Source organism: Sarcophilus harrisii, chromosome 6, assembly GCF_902635505.1.
Source record: "Sarcophilus harrisii chromosome 6, mSarHar1.11, whole genome shotgun sequence".
Lineage (NCBI taxonomy): Eukaryota > Metazoa > Chordata > Mammalia > Dasyuromorphia > Dasyuridae > Sarcophilus > Sarcophilus harrisii.
In genome coordinates this window covers 193,144,683-193,165,649 of record NC_045431.1, presented here as the reverse complement: position 1 = coordinate 193,165,649, position 20,967 = coordinate 193,144,683, and the positions used below count along the sequence as shown (strand labels likewise).

The 20,967-nt window shown below is 37.5% G+C and overlaps 1 protein-coding gene across 4 annotated transcripts in view; it reads left to right on the top strand.

Annotated features, from left to right (window-relative positions):
• C6H20orf194 (chromosome 6 C20orf194 homolog) overlaps positions 1–20,967 on the top strand; it is a 167,854-nt gene that overhangs the window by 44,683 nt on the left and 102,204 nt on the right. For all 4 annotated transcript variants that reach the window (XR_004230056.1, XM_031941745.1, XM_031941743.1 and 1 more), the window contains 3 exons: positions 4,948–5,025; positions 13,929–14,027; positions 19,927–19,982. Coding sequence is in view for 3 of the 4 variants with exons in the window: in XM_031941745.1 (XP_031797605.1) it covers positions 4,948–5,025; positions 13,929–14,027; positions 19,927–19,982 (233 nt within the window). In the remaining variant the exon portion in view is untranslated. The remainder of the gene's footprint in view (positions 1–4,947; positions 5,026–13,928; positions 14,028–19,926; positions 19,983–20,967) is intronic.

Below are 20,967 nucleotides of genomic sequence, written 5' to 3'. Positions count from 1 at the left end.
TCCCTGTACTGGGGAGACAATAAGACACAAATGCTGCCTTCAGGGAGCTTATGTGGTAATAAATAGGGATGATTCTTGTTTACAAACATTTGTATAGTATCTCCTTTGCTATGAGTGAGGCAGTGTGCTAAGTATTTTACAATCATTGTCTCATTTGGTCCTCATTACAATCCTGAGGATTATTATTACAATCCTGCTGTTATCGTTCCCATTTTACAGATGAGGAAACTGAAGCACACAGGTTAAGTGACATTGCATGGTCCCACAGATAATAAATGTCTGAGGTTGGATTTGATTCAGATCTTCCTATCTCCAGGCCCAGTTCTTTCTGAATTATGGGAGCATCACCTTGTTGCCCCCAGCTAGGATACAAGACTGAGCATGATAAGTACATAGGGGAAGTCGAGGCCAAGTGCAATATGAAATTTCAGTAGGGAAAAATCACTTTCATAGGGAGAATATACTAATATCCTTTTTGGAAGTTGAAGGGTAAATGACTCTCAAAGCTCATATACAGACCAATTTTTGTTACTTTCTGCTTTTTCTTCAGTCCTTTCCCAGCTTTAATTTAATCCTAACACTGTACTATTCAATTTATAGGGTTAAGAACGATTCCCTTTTGCTTCCAGCTAGTGGAAGGATCAGGCTCTACCCAAAGGCAGTTGTCCTGCCTTTCTTTCACTGCTTTTCTTTCATTTTTCTTTCATTGCCTTGAGCCTGCTTGGCTTTTTCAAAAAATGGTTTTCTATTTTTGTTTCCCTTTTTGTTTGTGAACTTTGATAAGCATCAATTTTCCATACGTGAAGAACAAAAAAATTGTATGTAAAACAGTGATTATTATAAATATACTTTTCTGTTATAAACTTAAGAATAATGAACAAATATTTTCAATATATAATATGTGATATATAAAGAGCAAAAGGAAAAATGCATATGAATCTCTTAAAATTTGTTTTTAAAAAACTATATATTAACTTCACTGAGTAGTAACAAAATTGCCTAGTTTTTAATTCCCTTCTGAAATTTTCATTTTCTTCCATGTATTTTTTATTTTTTATTGATGTTCTTTTCTTTTTGCACATTCTATCACTACCCACTTCCTCTCCATTTCCCCAACCCCTCAAACAGGAATTTCTTCTCTTGTAATAAACAAATGTAGTCAAGCAAAACAAATCCACATGTTGGTTGTATCTGAAAATGTTCTCATTCTTCATTTAGTCCATGTCTTCTCTGTCAAGAGGCAAGAAATTCAGGTCATCAGCCTCCCAAAGGCATGATTAGTCAGTCACTGGTTGAGTTGATCAGGGTTCTGAGGTCCTTTTGGATTTATTTTCTTTTCATTATTGTAGTCATCTTGTAAGTTATTCTCCAGATTATTTAATTCTGTATCTGTTCATTCAAGTCTTCCTTAGCTTCTCTGAATATTTGATATTTATTTCTTAGAATAAACCTGAATTTATATTCAGGTAATTTGTTCAGACATTCCCCAGTTGATGGATGTATACTTTATTTTTAGTTCTTTGCTTAAATAGAGTATTGCTACAAATATTTTTGTAATATAGGTCCTTGTATTCCATTTTGCCTATTTGGTTATAGAGTTCCAAGATTGTTCACTTTGCTTGTGATCTCAACTTTGATTGTTTCTTTAAACTAGAATGGATTCCCAAGGAGCTGACACTGGTTCTGACTGTACCTAGGTATAGACTTCTCTTTCAAGATTAGGAACCCTAAACTGGAAACCTATTACAACCTGATTATAATTAGAAATAAATTAATGAGTTCTATTTCAAAAAAAAAGAAAAAATATACATTTTTTTAGCCAGATGTTATTATATATTACCCTCAATAAATGTGTAGTCTCTTTAAAAAAAATCTTTTTTTTCATTACCACACTTCAAGCAAAGACACTAAATTAGCTAGGATTAAAGGAGATAATAGTATAGTGAGACAAGGTAGAACTGATTGGCTGCTACATAGAGACTAAACCTATGAAGTTAACATAATTAGCAAAGTTTTAAAAATGCATTGAACAGACTGACCAGGAAATATTTACTAGGTTCTCTGAATCAAAGGATAGCCAATGGCTTTATCACAAGAGTTTTCGAAAGAACACATTCTACCTAGGTCACACCTCTTCTTTCTGTCAGCTATTACTCTACTATTTTCCAAGTAAAAAGTCACAGAATTCCTGAGTTGGAAGAATTACCATCTAATCCAACCTGTCCCTAAGAAGGAATTCCCAATGAATAAAAAGTTTTGACAAATGATCAGTCATCCATCCTCTTTTGGAAGATTTCCAGTGAGAGGGAACTGATTGCTTCCTAATAAAATCTTGTTTCTGTGATTTGATATGAAGAAAGTATGAATATGGCATAGAATTACATAACTTTTAGCATTAGAATGGACTTCAGTAGCCATCTAGTTGGGGGAGTAAGGGGACACAGTGTCATTGTGAAGACCAAGTCTAAACTTGCTCTTGGAAATTTCTACTATTGGCTCCTGGTTCTACCCTTTGGAGTCAAACAGAATAAGTATATTTGACAAATCTTCAATATGACAACTTCCAAATATTTGGATATATCTAATGGACCCCCTTTTTCTCTCTATCCCAAGTTCTCTATTCTCTAGGCTAAAAATCTCCAGTATTTTCATCTAATCCTTATTTAACATTATTAACCCAAGAGTCTCATCATGGTATCTAATACCATGAGACACATAACCATCTCATGATGAGAATTATTTCTAAACTTCTTCCAAGTTGAGTTGTTTTGTCAGTCTAGAATAATGGTGTTTGTGTAAATAGTACCAGAGAGATACCAGCAGGAGGGCAGTTTTTGGTAAAATCAGAGGAGCGAACTACTTACGAAGTAGTAAGGTGCCCAAAATGCCCTTTCTAGGAGAGCCCATAACATGTAGGGCAGTGGTTCTCAAACTCTTTTTCTCAGTATCTTTACGGTATTAACAACTATTGAGAATATATCCAAAGAGTTTTTGTTTATATGGGTTACATAATAGATATCATAAATAGAAAAAAAAAAACTAATTTTGAACTTGTAGACCTTCTGAAAGGATTTCAGAGACATTCCAGGATTCACTGCATCACACTTTGAAAACCACGGATCTAGGGTATAGAAGCAGAAACAAGCCTTTTGGGGCCAGCACAGCACAGGTTATGGTTCTATACATTTAGAAATGAAACCATGTTTTCCAATCACATACTTCTCTGAAGATAGTAATAGTAATATTACTATAGATTTACCTCCTTAGTGGTTTTTTCCCCTGAAGTGTAAATGAAATAGTATGTGCCTTTGGATTTTCTGAGGATAAAATACAAAATTTCCTTTTGGGATTTTATTAAGTCCTAAATTCTCCCATTCCCACAAAAATGCTTATTCTGCTTTTCTGTGGACCTCCCAATCCACAAGAGATTAAAAGTATACCTGAAGTTTTCCTGCATTGCCTTCAACTACCAATAAGAAATTAAGTAAAAATAAATTAACAAATAATAAAATTTAAAAATAGGTCTCCTTACTTTATTTTCTAGTCATTTTTTTTTCCTATACATATTTTACTTGCCTTCACTTCAATGTCTTGCTCCCAGATTTCCACCACTCCTGGTCTCTGGTGCTGGAAAAATTTGAAATAATCTTTCCACCTTTCTTTACCCTTTGAGAATGATATTTTTCCTTTCTTTGCATTAAGCTCTAATTTTTTTTATTAGAATTTGGCTCTCATCTTCCTATGAAGTAGGATGACTAAAGAATGCCTGCAGAAGAAAGATAATAAAAAAGATGATAAAATAACTGCTTTCCTATGCATACAGCAGAAAATTCTCTACTGAGGCTTACATATAGTGTGGCCTTAGAATTTAGTAGGTCAAGCAATGATGAATAGGGAAAGTCCCAAATTCTTTGAATATTGGTCCAACAACAGCTAAACATTATGCAGTTTCCCAACCAAACTCCCTAATAATTCTATATGTGCCTGTCATCTCGGTCCAGTTAAGCTGTATTCAGAAAAGCTCATTCCCAAAAGTTTGGCCATTTGGGTAATGAATTTTTTCAGTGCCTCAATTCATGAAAAACATGTGACTTGGGGAGAGCTACATATATATGAGTGGAGAGAAGCCCCACACCCAGGGCTCTAATTCCAGAGCCTGGCTTCTGTACTGAAACACAGAACACTTGCATTTGTTTGAGCGGGGAGAATCTCCACTAGGCAAATCCAGTTGGGAAAATTGGAAACCAGCCATTGCCTTAGTCAGATATCTCTTGTTCTTCTAAGAAGTATTTTTTCTCTTAATACATTTTGGTAAATTTCATCTGTAAACCTTAATGTTCCATATAAATCCATTCTTGTCATTGTTGTTTCTCATGGAAACAAATAAACAAGGACCCATTTAACTAAGTATTCATCTGAGGAAGCTAAATTAAAAAAAAAAAAAGCTTCCATTACACGAAACATTTTTGGAAATCATTTTCTGTCCTCATTTATGAACCACATAAGAAAACTAATCTCAAAAACATAGGTGGTTCCCCCCCCCCAAAAAAAAATGGAAGCATTTACCTTATTCTTTGGACTTTACTTACTTTTGAAAATATTGGCTATGCCTAAAAATCAAATCCATGCCCAAAAGACTGATGAAGATGCTCAATAGAATGCATTTTAAAGAATATTTGAGGATCATTAGAATAAACAGTTGGTCTCCCAAGGTGACTTTCCTGAAGCAGAGAAACTTTCTTCAGAGGGGCAATTTGTGATCTGTTTATCAAAATATCAACTATATTTTGGTCCCTATTTTCCATGCTTTTCCTGTGTAGCACCAGGCCTGCAGAGGATGGGAGCCCTCTCTGGGCCCATGGACTTCAGGATCCTCTTGTAGAACAGAAGATGATTTTAAGAGTTCTTACAGTTCTGACTTTCACTGTTTTGGCCTCTATGTTTCAGTTGCAGGATGTAAGTATGGACTTGTGGAAAGCCTACAGCCGGATGGATCCTGTGTCACTGGAGAATTTGCTGTCCCAGGTAATAAAGTTTAATTCTACATGTGTCCTAGACCAGATCCAGTTAATATACTCCAGGGAGACTGGATTTGGAGAAATGAGTGTTTTTTCTTGGCTTTAGTTCAGCAGCAAAATAAGGGGCTCCCTAACTGTCTGTCTGCCTATGGCCGTTAATAATTTCCAGGATCTGGATTTGGTCTCTGACGAGCAGGTCTCTGAAGACCTGTTCAAGGTCAGACAGTTCTACTTTCTTCACTTAGCCTCACCTCATGAAAGCCTTTGTGCATTTATTTGAATTCTTCATATTGCTCATTTCATTTTGTGCTTCTCATATTGCATTATATTCCTCTAGCATAACTTACTCAGCAGTTGTCCAGGCACAAAGCACGTTGTCATTGCTCCCCTGCTACTCTGCTTTTTGGTGCTGATTGCTTCATTGTCAAATGACACTGTTTCATCCACAGCTTCACATCCCTACCTGAGGAAATTTCTTTAGCTACTCATAGAGTATCACCCATGCACTCTGGGCTCCTTCATGTAGTTCTTTATTGCTTTCTTAATTTTAAAAAGGGCATCTCAGGGAATATAAACTGAGAAGATGGATACATTCCATGATATCCCTTTTGATAGCATGAGTTAATGATAATGGTTTCTGAGGGTAACTGTATTTGCCAACTGCTGGATGTCAGGAGACAGGGTTCTTTTGGTGGTTCAAGAATTGTATGACTCTGATTGAGTTACTTTAACTTTCTGTAAAATGGGAAAAATATTAAATATTATTTCTCCCACTTTTTGGCAATTACTATAAAAGCATATTATTTAGAGGTGAAAATGACCTTTGAAACAGGGTCCAGCCCTGTTATAGGAGAAGGGGTTTGCCAAGGGTCCCCCAGGGAGGAGTAGACCTGGAATTCCAGCCAAGGTCCTCTGCCTTTAAAGCCTTTCCCTTTGGGACCTGTATGTGCCAAAATGTTTGTGGCAGCCCTGTTTGTAGTGGCTAGAAGCTGGAAACTGAGTGGCTGCCCATCAGTTGGAGAATGGTTGGGTAAATTGTGGTATATGAATGTTATGGAATATTATTGTTCTGTAAGAAATGGCCAGCAAGATGAATACAGAGAAGCTTGGAGAGAATTACATGAACTGATGCTAAGTGAAATGAGCAGAACCAGGAGATCATTATATACATCAACAACGATACTGTATGAAGATGTATTCTGATGGAAGTGGATTTCTTTGACAAAGAGACCTAATTCAGTTTCAATTGATCAATGATGGACAGAAGCAGCTACACCCAAAGAAAAAACACTGGGAAATGAATGTAAACTGTTTGCATTTTTGTTTTTCTTCCCGGGTTACTTCTACCTTCTGAATCCAATTCTCCCTGTGCAACAAGAAAACTGTTTGGATCTGCACACATACATTGTATCTAGGATATACTAGGACATATTCAACATATATAAGACTGCTTGCCATCTAGGGGAGGGGGTGGAGGGTGGGAGGGAAAAATCGGAACAGAAGTGAGTGCAAGGGATAATATTATAAAAAATTACCCAGGCATGGGTTCTGTCAATAAAAAGTTACTATAATAAATTAAAAAAAAAAAAAAAAAAAGACACATACAGAGTAAAGGTAAAAAAAAAAAAAAAAAAAAAAAAAGCCTTTCCCTTTGATCCCATCCCTGACCCTGAGTGATGGCAGGATGATGATGGAATCCTACATTGCATGTAGGACCTCAGGAGCTCTTTGGAAGGCAAGTGCCAAACACAACCAGCACTGCAGCTGTTCTGTTACCTCATCCTTCTGTGCAGCTCAAAGACCTCAGGTACTAAGCCGAGAAGTGAGTTGCCTGTGGTCATGTTTGTCAGCTATAGAGGAGACTTCAGAGCCCGAGCTCAACCACCCATAATGCCCTAGGACAGAGTTATGTGAATGGAAAGTCGACTAAGAAGCCCATCTGCTTTACATCTATTAGCCTCTTGGTGCTTGAAAGGACCTCAAAGTCTGGGCCAGGGGTAGTAGAGGTGGAAATGGAAGCAAAGTCTCCTACTTGCCCTAGAAAAGAAACAATGGGCTCCTTTCTGTAGAAAGCTTCAGATGAAGAAGCCTCTTCGTTTAGATTGGTGTAAAATGCCAGTTTTGGGGATAAGAACTCACTGTTTGACAAAAATTGCTGGGAAAATTGGAAATCAGTATGGCAGAAACTAGGCATTGACCCACACTTAACACCACCAAGATAAGGTCAAAATGGGTTCATGACCTAGACGTAAAGAATGAGATTATAAGTAAATTAAAAGAATATAAGATAGTTTACCTCTCAGACCTGTGGAAGAGAAAGGAATTTATGACCAAAGTAGAACTAGAGATCATTACTGATCACAAAATAGAAAATTTTGATTATGTCAAATTGAAAAGTTTTTGTACAAACAAAACTAATGCAGACAAGATTAGAAGGGAACCAATAAACTGGGAAAACATTTTTACAGTCAAAGGTTCTGATAAAGGCCTCATTTCCAAAATATATAGAAAACTGACTAATTTATAAGACATCAAGCCATTCTCCAGTTGATAAATGGTCAAAGGATATGAACAGACAATTCTCAGATGAAGAAAATGACTATTTCTAGCCATATGAAAATATGCTCCAAGTCATTATTAATCAGAAAAACGCAAATTAAGACAACTCTGAGATACCACTACACACCTGTCAGACTGGCTAGAAAGATAATGTGCAATTTTGGAGGGGATATGGGAAATTTGGGACACTGATACATTGTTGGTGTAATTGTGAATACATTCAGCCATTCTGGAAAGCAATTTGGAACTATGCTCAAAAAGTTATCAAACTGTGCATACCCTTTGATCCAGCAGTGTTTCTACTGGGCTTATATCCCAAAGAAATCTTAAGGGAAAGGGACCTATATGTGCAAGAATGTGGCAGGTCTCTTTGTAGTGGCCAGAAACTGGAAACAGAGTGGATGCCCATCAGCTGGAGAATGGCTGAATAAATTGTGGTATATGAATATTATAGAATATTATTGTTCAGTAAGAAATGACCAACAGGATAATTTTAGAAAGGTCTAGAGAGACTTCCATGAACTGATGCTGAGTGAAATGAGCAGGACCAGGAGATCATTATATATTTCAACAACAATACTATATGATGATCAATTCTGATGGACTGGGCCATCTTCAACAATGAAATGAACCAAATCAGTTCTAATAGAGCGTAATGAACTGAACCAGCTATGCCCAGCAAAAGAACTCTGGGATATGACTATAAACCACTGCATAGAATTCCCAATCCCTCTATTTTTGTCCACTTGCATTTTTTGATTTCCTTCACAGGCTAATTGTACAATATTTCAATGTCAGATTCTTTTTGTACAGCAAAATAACTGTTTGGACATGTATACATATATTGTATTTAACTTATATTTTAACATATTTAACAAGTATTGGTCAACCTGTCATCTGGGAGAAGGAGTGGGAAGAATGAGGAGGGGAAAAGTTGGAACAAAAGGTTTTGCAATTGTCAATGCTGAAAAATTACCCATGCATACATCTTGTAAATAAAAAGCTATAATAAAAAAAAAGAACAAAAAAACTAACTAGTTCAGCAAAAAAAAGAGATTAATTGATTGATACTCATAAATAATAACAATTCAGGTGTAAGACAATGAAGGACTGAACTACATTGGTTTGGTGAAATTTTCATTTATTCAATAAAATAGAAATCTATTCATCAAAAAAAATAAAAAATAAAATGCCAGCAAAGGACTTCTACAAATATACATGAACTCTTTCTGATTGTAGTGGAAAGCTCCCTGGCCCTTGAGGCTCCTCTGCTGCTCCTGTGCTAGACAGGGTTTTCAGATGACTTGAACCTTTTTCCAGTCTTGTTTTGGTCCTGCTTTCCAGAACGAATCTGAAGAAGGTGAAGAATTGGGTGTGTGTGCACCAGACTTAGAAAACTTTCTAAAGGCTCCCAAGTTGGGAAGACATGAGAGCCGGAATCAAAACCTCTTTGAGTGAAGAGCTTTATCTAATTTTGCAAAAAGGAGCACAAACAATGAACTGACAAGCTAAGTTCCAGCTAGAAGATAATGTATTTGGTCTGGAAAGGATGTCTGGGAGAAGTGGCTCAGCAGTGCCCCTCAGTGGTCGTGAAGATGCATGGCCGCAGAATTGGTCTCAAATGGCTTTGAATTGCCTTTGTAGGCTAAAGAATTCCAATAAATATGTTTACAGTATGCAAATGTGTCTTACATGGTGTTTCCCTTAATTATAAGATTTTGTGAAACAAGGTTCTCTTCACTAGTGGAGCGTTGGGGTAATTTCATAGGGAAGATTTGGTTTTAGTTTTTTTACTTTTGTTTTACGGTAGGTTTTTAATTGTAGGTATTCTCTGTGTGTGTACCATTTGCAGATTCAATACATTTTCTTCTTTTTTGATCTTAAATTTGAGTGTAGAGAAAAGTTCCTAAGAAATGACTCGAGTAGGAAACTTTGGGGATCTGGATCATTTGGCAGATTTCTTCTCCTGTCTAAAACATCCTCTCTTAAAAACAAAGTTTAAAAAGTAAAGTTTAAAAAAAAATTTTAAAAAGCATTTTTGTAAAACCAACCAATATATTGACCATGTCCTACATTCTCTTTCTCAAAGAGCATATGGCTATACTACAGAAAAGATTTATCAAAATACTCCCAAAGGTGAAGGATCATTACCACATGCTGGGCTTGTTTGCCCAAGGCTAAGTGGTGCCGACCTTTGTGACCGTGGGAAAGTCACACAACCTGTTTGGGCATTAGTTTTCTCAACTCATATAATGAACATGTTGGATTAGATGCTTGATGATCTCCTAAGTACCTGGTAGTAGGTCTAGACCGCTATCTTCAGGTCTGTGAAGTTTATTTTATGAAGCAGACATTGAGGAGTTTTATCATAATTACAACAGCAAAAATGTGGGTTGAACATAGCAATTTCTTGAGTGATAGAATAAGCGTCGAATTATCCTTAAGTGATGCTGTGGAATCTCTTGTCTCTATAGAGATCTTTTAGAGAAGACAATTTTGGTATTTGCCTGCTTGGATCCACCTCTAAGCTTGCTCTGTGACCTCTCCTTTTCCTATCAGCAGTATGTTTGTCCTCCTTAGTACCCTCATTCTTTGGTACTCCATCTCTCCTTTGGATCTTCATTCATTTTGTGATTAAATGATTTTGTGTAGTCAAAAGCTTTGTTGAAAGTGATTTGCAGTTATGCCCAGAAAAAGAACTCTGGGAGATGACTAAAAACCATTACATTGAATTCCCAATCCCTATATGTATGCACACCTGCATTTTTGATTTCCTTCACAAGCTAATTGTACAATATTTCAGAGTCTGATTCTTTTTGTACAGCAAAATAACGTTTTGGTCAAGTATACTTATTGTATATCTAATTTATATTTTAATATATTTAACATCTACTGGTCATCCTGCCATCTAGGGGAGGGGGTGGCGGGGTAAGAGGTGAAAAATTGGAACAAGAGGTTTGGCAATTGTTAATGCTGTAAAGTTACCCATGTATATATCCTGTAAATAAAAGGCTATTAAATAAAAAAAAAAAATAAAAAGAAAGTGATTTGCAGTGTTGTGATAGGATGGAGGGGAAAGGGGCTGGAGATAAGCTTCTCTGTTTTGCACATAACTGAGGCTCCTGCAGTCCAGGAGGCATCTAAGACTTTAATGTCTTAGAGGTTTTGACTTGCAAGATATTTTGTCTTTAGTTTGGCAGATCCAAGGGATATGAATATGTAAGAGAGGGAATGAATGGATGACCACCATTTGGCACTGTGAATCTTAAGACTTACTCATTAGAAATATCATTTGTTATTTGGGACTTCAGAATGGATAATACAAATGATTCTTACCACCCTTGCTTCCTGTAATGTACTCAAACCAAGATTTTGATCCCCTGGTGAAATAGAACTATCCTGTAGTCTCATTTCTGCATGAAGTAGAGGAGGACACTAAAAATAAAGCAAAGCTTCTTTGACTAAGAACCCAAAGGTTGCTAGCAGATACTGTAGGGAAACTGAGGAATATAGCTGGGTATCTTCATGGACAGGGATCTTCTAAGAGCTAAACTGCACTCTGAGTGTCCAAAACTAGGATTTTGTTGAAGAATCTCTTTGTATTTACTTTATATGTAGTTTTACTTCATGATTTCTATATATATTTTTGTATTTTACAAATATATTTGTATTTTTGGTATTTATTTTGTGCTTGCTTACATGTACACATATTGTTTCCCCCCATAGAATATAAGTTGCTTGAGTCTAGTAGGCATTGTTTTGTTTGTGTCTTTGTATGCCCACATGTGTCTCTGTGACAGACAAACAATAGGAGTAAGTATTAATAAATGCTTATTGATTGGGCATATTCTCTGGTTCTGCTTACTTCTCTTTTCATCAGTTCACAAATATCTTTTCATGTTTCTTCAAATTTCTCATATTCATTGTGTAATATATTTAATATCGATATTCTACAATTTGTTTAGTCATTCTCCAAATAATGCAAATTCCTTTGTTTCCAGTTTTTTTGCTACTACAAAAGTGCTCCTATTAGTATTTTATTATATATGGGGGCTTTCTTCCCATCTTTGACTTCCTTGTGGTGTGTGACCAATAATGGGACTTAATAGATCATGTCAGAGTAACCATTTTTCCTCTCTAATCTTCATTGTGATTGTATATTTGGTATATTATGATTTATATAGCTTATTGCCTTCTTTCACATAATTTCAAACTGTTTTCCAAAATGAATGGCCCATTTCAAAGCTTTACCATCAATGTATGAGTATTGCTTCTCCAATAATGTTTATTGTTGTGTTTTATAATTTTTGCCATGTTGGTTGGAGGTAAAGGAAATCTTAGAATTATTTTAATTTATAGTTATCTTTTTAGTGAAAAGGAATTATTTAAATGTGATTATTGATAGTTTGCAAAAACTTCATTTCTTTGATCAATTATCTTTTTTTTTTCCTGAGGCAATTGGGGTTAAGTGACTTGCTCTGAGTCACACTATCTATCCACTGGACCACCTCGCTGCCCCGATCAATTATCTTTTAGGGAATAGCTCATGTATTTTTATGTTCTTATGCCAGTTACCAATAAAAAAAAAAATCACATTTAGCAAAAATATTGGATGTCAATACTTTTCTCTAGTTTTCTAGATCCATTGATTTTGATCATATAAAAACTTTTAAATTTGATGTATAGGATATTTTAATTTCTTATGATCATTTTAGTTGCTTGTTTAGCTAAGAATTTATCTCCCCTCCCCCCAGACAGATGTAATGGATACATTCTTCCATTTTCCAATAGTTTTTAAAAATGATTTTCCTTTTTATTATTAGGTCACATGTCCATTTGGAGGCATTTTGGGATTTGGTGTGTAAAATATTAATCTAAAACTAATTTCTGCCAAATTGCTCTCCAGCTTTCCCACCAGTATTCTACAGTTTATCAAACACTGGAGTACTGTGTTTTACTTCTAGATCTTGCTTATCTGTCCAGACTTAGTCTTTAACAAACCAGTGTTGTTATCTTTAATAGGTGGGGCACTAGAATTGCCATTTTGAGAGACTTAAGTTTCAATAACTGTCCTCATTCTGAGGTTAGATTATTTTTCATTCACTATCTTGGGCGTTTTGATCATGAAAGCCAAGCCTAGTTTTGATAATAAATCTTTGCTAGAAAAATTTTCAGACCCTCCTGTTAACTGCTGACTTTCCCTAACATGGGGTTTCTTGATTTTCCTTGTGTTTATTGTTGATTTAATTTCTCTTTGGAATAAAACTCAAGTGACTAGAAAGAAGCTCCGAGAAGTTGGGTGGATAAGCTGCAATGAAGGCTCCTGAATCTCATTCTTAGCTTTTCTGAAACCTTTCCTCAGTAGAACTACTTTGTTCTCCTAATCATGCAAATTCAGAGTTATCAAATCTTTATTAAGCAGTTTGACCTTAGTGACTTAGGTCCAGTTTACCCCTGCCCTAGCGGGTAGGAGCTCTTCTTGGAGCTTTTCCTCCTTTGCTTTTCCTCCAAATTCCAGCTTTGCTGTGTCACAGAATTCTTGAGCCAAGATGCTTCCGTCTCTCCTGCTCCCTTCTCCTGACCAAATGTTTATTCTTCCCTCCCCTCCTAATTACATCTTCTATTGCATTGTTTCACATAAGTAGAACCTCTAGGAGACAAGGAAGAGAATTCAGTCTCCCCTCTACTCCATCCTTTCCTTTCCTGTAGAGATAGGAGGCACACAATAGGGAAAACACTGGATTCTGTTGTTCTTATTGCATAAAGAAAATAGGTTCTTAAATTTGGGAACGTTAGACCCAGAGCCACATCTTCCTCTAATAGCAATAACTTCTTAGTGACCAGAAGGTAGAAGGAGGGGAGTCAGTAAGTCTCCATTTGAGGACTCAGAGATATATTTTTAGACTTAGATTAGAGGAGGAGTTGGGAGGGGTTCCTGCAAACTCAAAATGAAGCTTGGCTGATGTTCCTTCCCTTTAATAGGAGCTAGGGCTGCTACTTGGACTGGGAGGTCCTGTCACCCATGAGAGCAGAAACACTGAGGTCTTCACCAGAGGGCTGGCCTGAGGGGGCTGTGTCTGGTTGGCCTGATCATCTTAGAATGAGATATTTTTGGTGCTTGAGGACTAGAGGTCCTTATGTGGGCTTTCAGACACACTCAACTTACATTATATTGCATTCCTCTAATCAGTACAGAATGGTTTTGTGAGATGCCTTTTGACTTTGTCAATATTTGACCATTGTGATCCATTAGATTGATTTTTGTTTCAAAGAGCTGTATTTTGAAGTACCCCCTTTATGTATATTTTTATAAGCCAACAAATTCTATTTTCTGTTTTTTTTTCCCCTTAGGATTTAAGTATTTTTGAATACCAGTGGACCAACTTCTTTGCCAATTTTGACACAGAAATCCCCTTCCTACTGGAACTTTCGGAGTTCCAGGCGAGTGAGGTATGTATGTATTGTTAGGGAGGAGAGTATGAGGAGTGGGGAAGAAATGTTTGGGGGGAGGGGTACAAAGGATGACCGAGGGTTAGTTGGTTTATATTTGAGGGTCTTGTTTTTTGAAATTTCTACTATTGTTGTTGTTACTATTGATTGATCTCCACTGTTGATCCTTTAGATTTTGCCAGATAGTTGCTATGGAGGTTGGCACGTTGCTTCTTGTGTCTTTGGACAACAGAGTTCTGTCTTAGCTGTGGAGTTTGCTCTTAACTAACAAGACTTTAGTAGTTGGGTCTCTCACTGACCAGAGGTGTAAGTAGCATATTTGTGCTAGCCTGGTCTCCAAGAGCCCATTCCACCAGGGAAACTAGAGGGAACAGTGAACATATAAAGGATAGAAGGATATCAAAGTATATTGGGGATCAAAAAAAAAGGAGAAACAGAGCTTCGTAAACCTTTTTTCCCTCACAACCCCCTTTCACCTGAGAAATTTTTACATGACCCTATATATATAAAAGAGGTATATATAAATCAAACACTGATAATAAGTCATAATTTCACAACTCCCTTATTCAGTTACAAAACCCCATATGGGGTTACAAATCAAAATTTAAGAAGTTGGGCTATAGACTACATGTACAAAAAGAGGAAATAGATGAAAAGTTTGGGAAACAGATCACAGGCCTTCACAGAATCATGATACAGTAGTGGTAGGGGACTTGTGCAATTAAGACATCTGCTGGGGCTCTTTCTGTGCCAAAAAGAGCAGCTAATAACACCTTGGCTTGCCTTGGACAATTCTATCCTTCAGAAGATGAAAGGGGAAAGAGAAGAGAAAGATTCTTTCTTCTGGATTTTATTCTCACAGAGAAGGAACTAGTAGTTAGTTGGAGTGGGCATGATATAAACCTGAGGTGGTTAAAAATGCCTTTTCCCACTCTGAATTTGTGATAGAAAAGGAGAGATAGTCTGGATATTGTCAGACATGCACCCTAGATTTTAGGAAAGCAGATTTAAAAGAGTTTATTTTTAAAAATTAGGTAGGATCCCATGGACTAAATGTTCCAGGGAAGTTGTCCCAAGAAGGATGGGAGATGCCAAAGAAGAATGTTGAAAATACAAAGGGAAACAGTTCCAGGGAGGAGGAATTGTCTGAATGTGGATGCATTGGGAAACTTGCCTATAAACTTCGATTTTAAAAAGAAATGTACAAAAGATGAAAGCAAGACCAGGTAACAGAGAATGAATATAAGTTTGGTAGGTTCGGGTAAAAAATAGCATCAGTTCAAATGAACTCAGACTGTCAAAGGAAGCTAAACAACAACAAAAAGTGTGGGTTTTAAGCTATATTGAAAGAAAGGAGAAGACCACAGGAAGGAAGGAGGCCTTTGCTTCGAGGGGATGCTTTGATGGGTAACTAACAAGGAACAGATATGTAAGATAAATGAAGAGAGACAATAAGAGAACTGGATGTCTTTGATAAATCCATGTCAGGTGGTCTCATCTGCTTGAACAGCATCCCCAGAACTTGAAAGAATTGGGAATGTGATGATTGAGTCATTGCCAGTAATGTCTGAAAGGTCATGGAAAATGGGAGATGTAGAGATTTGAGAAGGGCAGATTGTGTTTTGATTTCCAAAAAAGAAGAGCTTATAGTCTACAAACTAAAGGTCAATGAAATTGACTGATTCCTGAGGGAACTCTAAGAGAGAGAATTAAAGAGATGGGTGGTAAATATGTAGAAAGAGAAGCAAAGATCACAAAGAACCAGTCATGGCAGCCCCACCTTGTTTTCTCTGTGATGGGTTTACTACATTAGGAGAAGAGAAGGCTACAGATACAGCTTACCTAGATTCTAGCAAACCTCCTGATTAAGTGGATATACTCTATTTGTGGAGAAGATGAAGAGATAAGCATTTGACAGTCATACAATCAGATGTATTCAGAACTGGTTTGGATGTTAGTTGTTAAAAGTTCAGTGGCAACATACCAGGATGTCTCCAGAGATCTGTCCTTGACCATGTTCTGAAGTTTATCATTTTTAGCAGTGACATGCATGAACACCTATTTTATGTGCTCATTTACTTATAGATTGAGTTGAGTGAGAGAGTTAAACACATCAGATGACAGGATCCAAAAGTAACTTAGTGCCCTGGGAAGATGGAGTTAAGTTGAATTTTTTTTTTTTTTTAATTACAAGCATAAGCTAGTGAAGGCATTGATAACACTTCTGGGGGTGTTAGTGCATTCCAACTGGATATTAGTCAGCACTGCAATAAACAGGACTTCTATGAAAAAGGAGGTGATAGGCCCATTGTAGTCTCCCCTCGTCTGGAATATTGTGTTTTCTCTGGGGCACCGCAGGTTAAGAAGGGCACTGATAAACTAGAATGTGTCTCTAAACTAGAATAGCTGAGAAGAGTGAAGGGCCTTGAGTCTATGTCATAGGAGGATCATTTGAGGAAATGGACGTGTTTAGTCTGGAAAAGAGTTGGCTGAGTTGAGGGACAGGATAACTATCTTCAGGTATTTGAAGATTTGTCATATGGATGAGAGTTAATATTCTATTTGATTCCAGAAGGCAGGATTAGAAACACTTGGTTAAAGATGCAAAGAAGCAAATTTTGATTGAATGTTGGGAAAAATTTTCTAATAATGAGAGCTGTTCAAAAATGGAATGGGCTGCTCCAAGAGATAGTGCGGTCCCTTGCTTTGAAAGTCTTTAAGGAGAGACTGGATGACCACTTGCTGGATATTTTATAATGGGGACTTCTTTGGTGTAGGAGTTGGACTAAATGGATACTGAGATCTTTTCCAGTTTTCAAATTATGTAAAACAGCTTCCAGACTTAGTGAAGTAGGAGAGATGGAGGGAGTCAAGAATCAAAGAAGTCATGTCAGCAGTATTAAAAACCAAGAAGCAGACCAAGCTTTTGGACCATACAGTGAGGATATTCTTCTAACAAAATTTCCTGCTTTCTATGGCATGAATAGTAGTTATGGCCTAACCTCAGCTGTCTTGGATTGGAGCTCAAAAGATAGACCCTGGCTCTCTTTTTGGTAAAGAGAAGAGATGAAGGCAGGGGAAAAGGCCAGATTACCTTGATGTTATTTTAATTTAAACTGTAATTAAGCTGGTAAGAGTTCATTTTATGCCAACTCATTTTGCCTAATGTTCATTTTTCTTAATTTGAGAGTAAAACTAATCAGACAATCAAGCAATAAATATCTACTACTGTGTTCCAGGCACTGTGCTAAGCATTGAGGCAAAACAGTCCCTGTCCACCGGGAGAGTTCAGTCTAATGGGGCAGACAGCAAGTTAACAGATATGTACAAACAAATTATGAACAGGATAAATAGAAAAAATCCAGAGGGGAAAGGCACCAACATTAAGAGGCTTTTGGAAAAGATTTCCTATAAAGATTAGATTTTTAACCATGACTTAAAAGAAGTCAGGGAAGGTACTGAGTGGAACTGAGGAAGGGAAACATTTCAGGCATGGTGGATAGCCAGAGAAAATGCCCAGAGTTGAGAGAGGGAGTGTTGTGTTCATGGAACAATCAGGAGGCTTATGTCACTAGACTGAAAAATAGGCAGCAGAGGGGTTAAGGTGTAAGAAGACTGGAAAGGTAAGAGGAGATTAGGTGATGAGGGGTTTTGAATGACAGGGAGCTTTGTGCCAGATCCTAAAGGGAGAGCAAGCCACTGGAGTTTTTTGAGTGGTGGGGTGACATAATTGGATCTGCATTTCAGGGAAATCATTTTAGTGGCTGAATGGAGGATGGATTGGAATGGAGGGAGACTCGAGACAGGCAGACCTACCAGCAGGCTAATTACAGTAGTCCAGATATAAGGTGAGGCAGTGTCAAAGGAGAGAAAAAAGCTTGTTTGAGAAGCATTGTAAAGGTGAAATCAATTGACCTCATCAATAGAGATTGACTATAGGAGTGGGAGAGAGTGAAGATGACACCTAATTGGGAGTCTGAGGGACCTGGGAGGAGAGTGTGGCCCCTCTACAGAAATGGGGATGGATAGGATGGTAAGAGGATTTAGGGAGTAAGATAGTTTGGTTTTAGATGTGTTGAGTTTGGGCAGCTGGATGGCACAGTGGATAGAGCACCAGCCCTGGTCTCAGACACTTAATACTTCCTGGCTGTGTGACCCTGGCCAAGTCACTCAACCCCAGTTGTCTCAGTGGAAAAAAAAAATGAATATCCAGCTCAAGATATCTGCAAGGCATTGGGAAAACTTCCAGAGAAGAGAGGATCAGCAAGGGTAGTGATCAACCATGGCACGGGTTCTAGAGAGGTCAAAGAGAATAAGGATGGGCAGCTCATAGGTGACTGGACCTTAGGAGAGAGCTACAAGCCAGATTGTAAGAGATTGTAATTAGAGGAGAGGAAGGGGGTGGGGGGGAGGTCCCTGCTAGATGGCTTTTTGTAGGCTAGTAAGAGCAAAAGAAATAGAGGAGGATAGTAGATAAATTGAGGGTTTTTCAGGAGGAGAAGAGACATGGGTATGTTTGTAGGCAGTAGAAAATGAGCCAGTAAACAAGGAGAATATATATTCATGTTTTAGCTGAGTTTGATATAAATTTGTTATTTCAGGATCTTAAAGCTTAGAATTTCCTCACAGTCTATTGCTTCCAGATTCTCCTCACAAAACTTAGAAACTTTCCGGGATTAAATCAAAATGAGTTGTGGCATTCTTTGGTACTTTGGTAACCTAACGAGAACATTTCCAATCCCAGTTTTTCATTTCACTTTTTTAAAACATTAGTTTATTGAGAACATAAATGCAAATCAGTTTTAGTCTTTCTTGCCAAATTTGGGTTGTGTTCAATTCAGCATCTTAGAGGAGTTTGTTATACTGAAAAGTTCATTTCCACTTCCAATGTCATGTTAAAACTTCAAGTATTTTCAAGCTCCTCTGTAGTAATTCCCCTTGATTTATAAATTTAAAAGATAGGATTAAGATTAAAGATAAGTTAACTCTGATTTGGGGCTATTTTTTGCATACTTATTTTAGCTAAGTGATTTTCCTCAAGCATAGGTCTGTGGCCCCTTAGTAAACTCTACTGATTCCCTCTGGTTTCTAGGATCAAGTACAAAATATTGTGTTTTTGGTATTCTTGACACCCTGACTCTAGTTTACCTTTCTGGCCTTGGTATAGATTATTCCCCTTCATGCCTGTGGTCCATCTTGTGTGAGAGGTAGCTTGGTGGTACAATAGATAGAAAGAAGGCTGGGCCTGGAGCCACAGAGACTGGAAGTCAGATGTGGCCTCCAATACTCACTAGCTGTGTATCCTGAGCAAGCTGCTTAACTGCTCATTGCCTCAGTTTCCTCACCTGTAAAATAACAGCACCTCCCCCTCAGGGCTGTGATGAGGATCAGTGAGATGATGCTTGTCAAGTGCTGGTGCATCAAGGCACCTGATAAATGCTTATGACCCCCTGCTATTCCTCCTCGTGCTCCCCACCACCCTTCTCTGTCCTCTTCTGCTGGCTGGCCCCCGTGCTCAGCACAGTCTTCTCCCCTCAGCCCCATAGAAGCCCTGTTTCCTTCAGAGATCAGCGCCCCCACAAGACAGCCTTCCTGGTGCCCCCAGGACTTGGTACCTTCTTCACATGCACTTGTATGTTTGCATGTTGTTCTCTCTCTTTGAATGAAAGATCCTGATGGCAGGAACCGTTCTGGGAGTGGAGGGGGTTGCCCACTGCACCCAGCATGGTGCCATCACACGTCAAAGCCTTGCTAAACACTTAGGGATTGCATGATCCCCACCAGCTGTTTGATGGAGGACTAAGGTCAGAGTCAGTTCTGTGGCTTACCTAGGAGTTTCCTTACTATGAATAAAAGCCTTAAAAATGCATGTGGGTTTGTTTTTGTTTTTGTTTTGTAGCCATTCAGAAGTTACTTCAGTCATGGCATGCTCTCCAGCCACATTACTGACAATAGGTAAGCACGGCAATTGGGCCATAGCAATTATCTTTACTCCCCTCAGGTGTCCAGTCTCTTATAATTTTTTTTTGCTTAAAACTGTTCCATTTTATCAATGATTTCCTACTAGCTTGCTTTCTATAGGAAACGATCTAAACCTCCCAGACAACTCATGGTGATAAATTTGTTTTTCTATGTCTTTCATTTGGGGTCATTGCTTGAGGTATGTCAGTTGCCTCAGAATTTTTCCTATTCATCTTAATGGCTCCTTCTTCAGGGGGAGGGGAACCTGTTCATGGGGACAATGAACAGAATGTAGCTCTGTGTCTTCTTTTGGTTCTTTTCCATTATGACACCACCAGGAGCACTAGTTCTCTATTCTGTGAAAGACCTAGCTAAAGCTAGAGATTCAGAAAGAAAAACAATAATCACTTTTTCTTTTAAAAATCTCTCTTGGACTGTGGGAACTGAGTGTGGACCACAACATAGCTTTTTCATTCTTTCTATTGCTGTTTGCTTGCATTTTTGTTCTCAGGTTTTTTTTTCTTTCTAGATCCAATTTTTCTTGTGCAGCAAGATAATTGTGTGGATATGTGTATATATATATATTGGATTTAACATATATTTTAACATGTATCAGAATACCTCCCCAGGGGAGGGGAAAATTTGGAACAGAAAGTTTTGCAAGGGTCAGTGTTGAAAAATTACCCATGCATATGTTTTGTAAATAAAAAGTTATAATTAAAAAAAGAAAAGAAAAACAAATAAAAATCTCTCTCCCCCCCTCACCCCAATACCGCTTAAAGATAGGAAAAAGTTTTAATCTAAGAAAAAGGAAGTTCAACAAAACTAGATATTTTATAGCATGAGCCAAAGAAAAAATAATTTTCCACAAAAATGGAAATTTACCCTATGATGACTGCAAGACCCAGGAAGAATCTTTGACATGATGAATTCTGATTTCTCTCCAGGGGAAAAAACAAGTCTCTGCTATGACTGGATA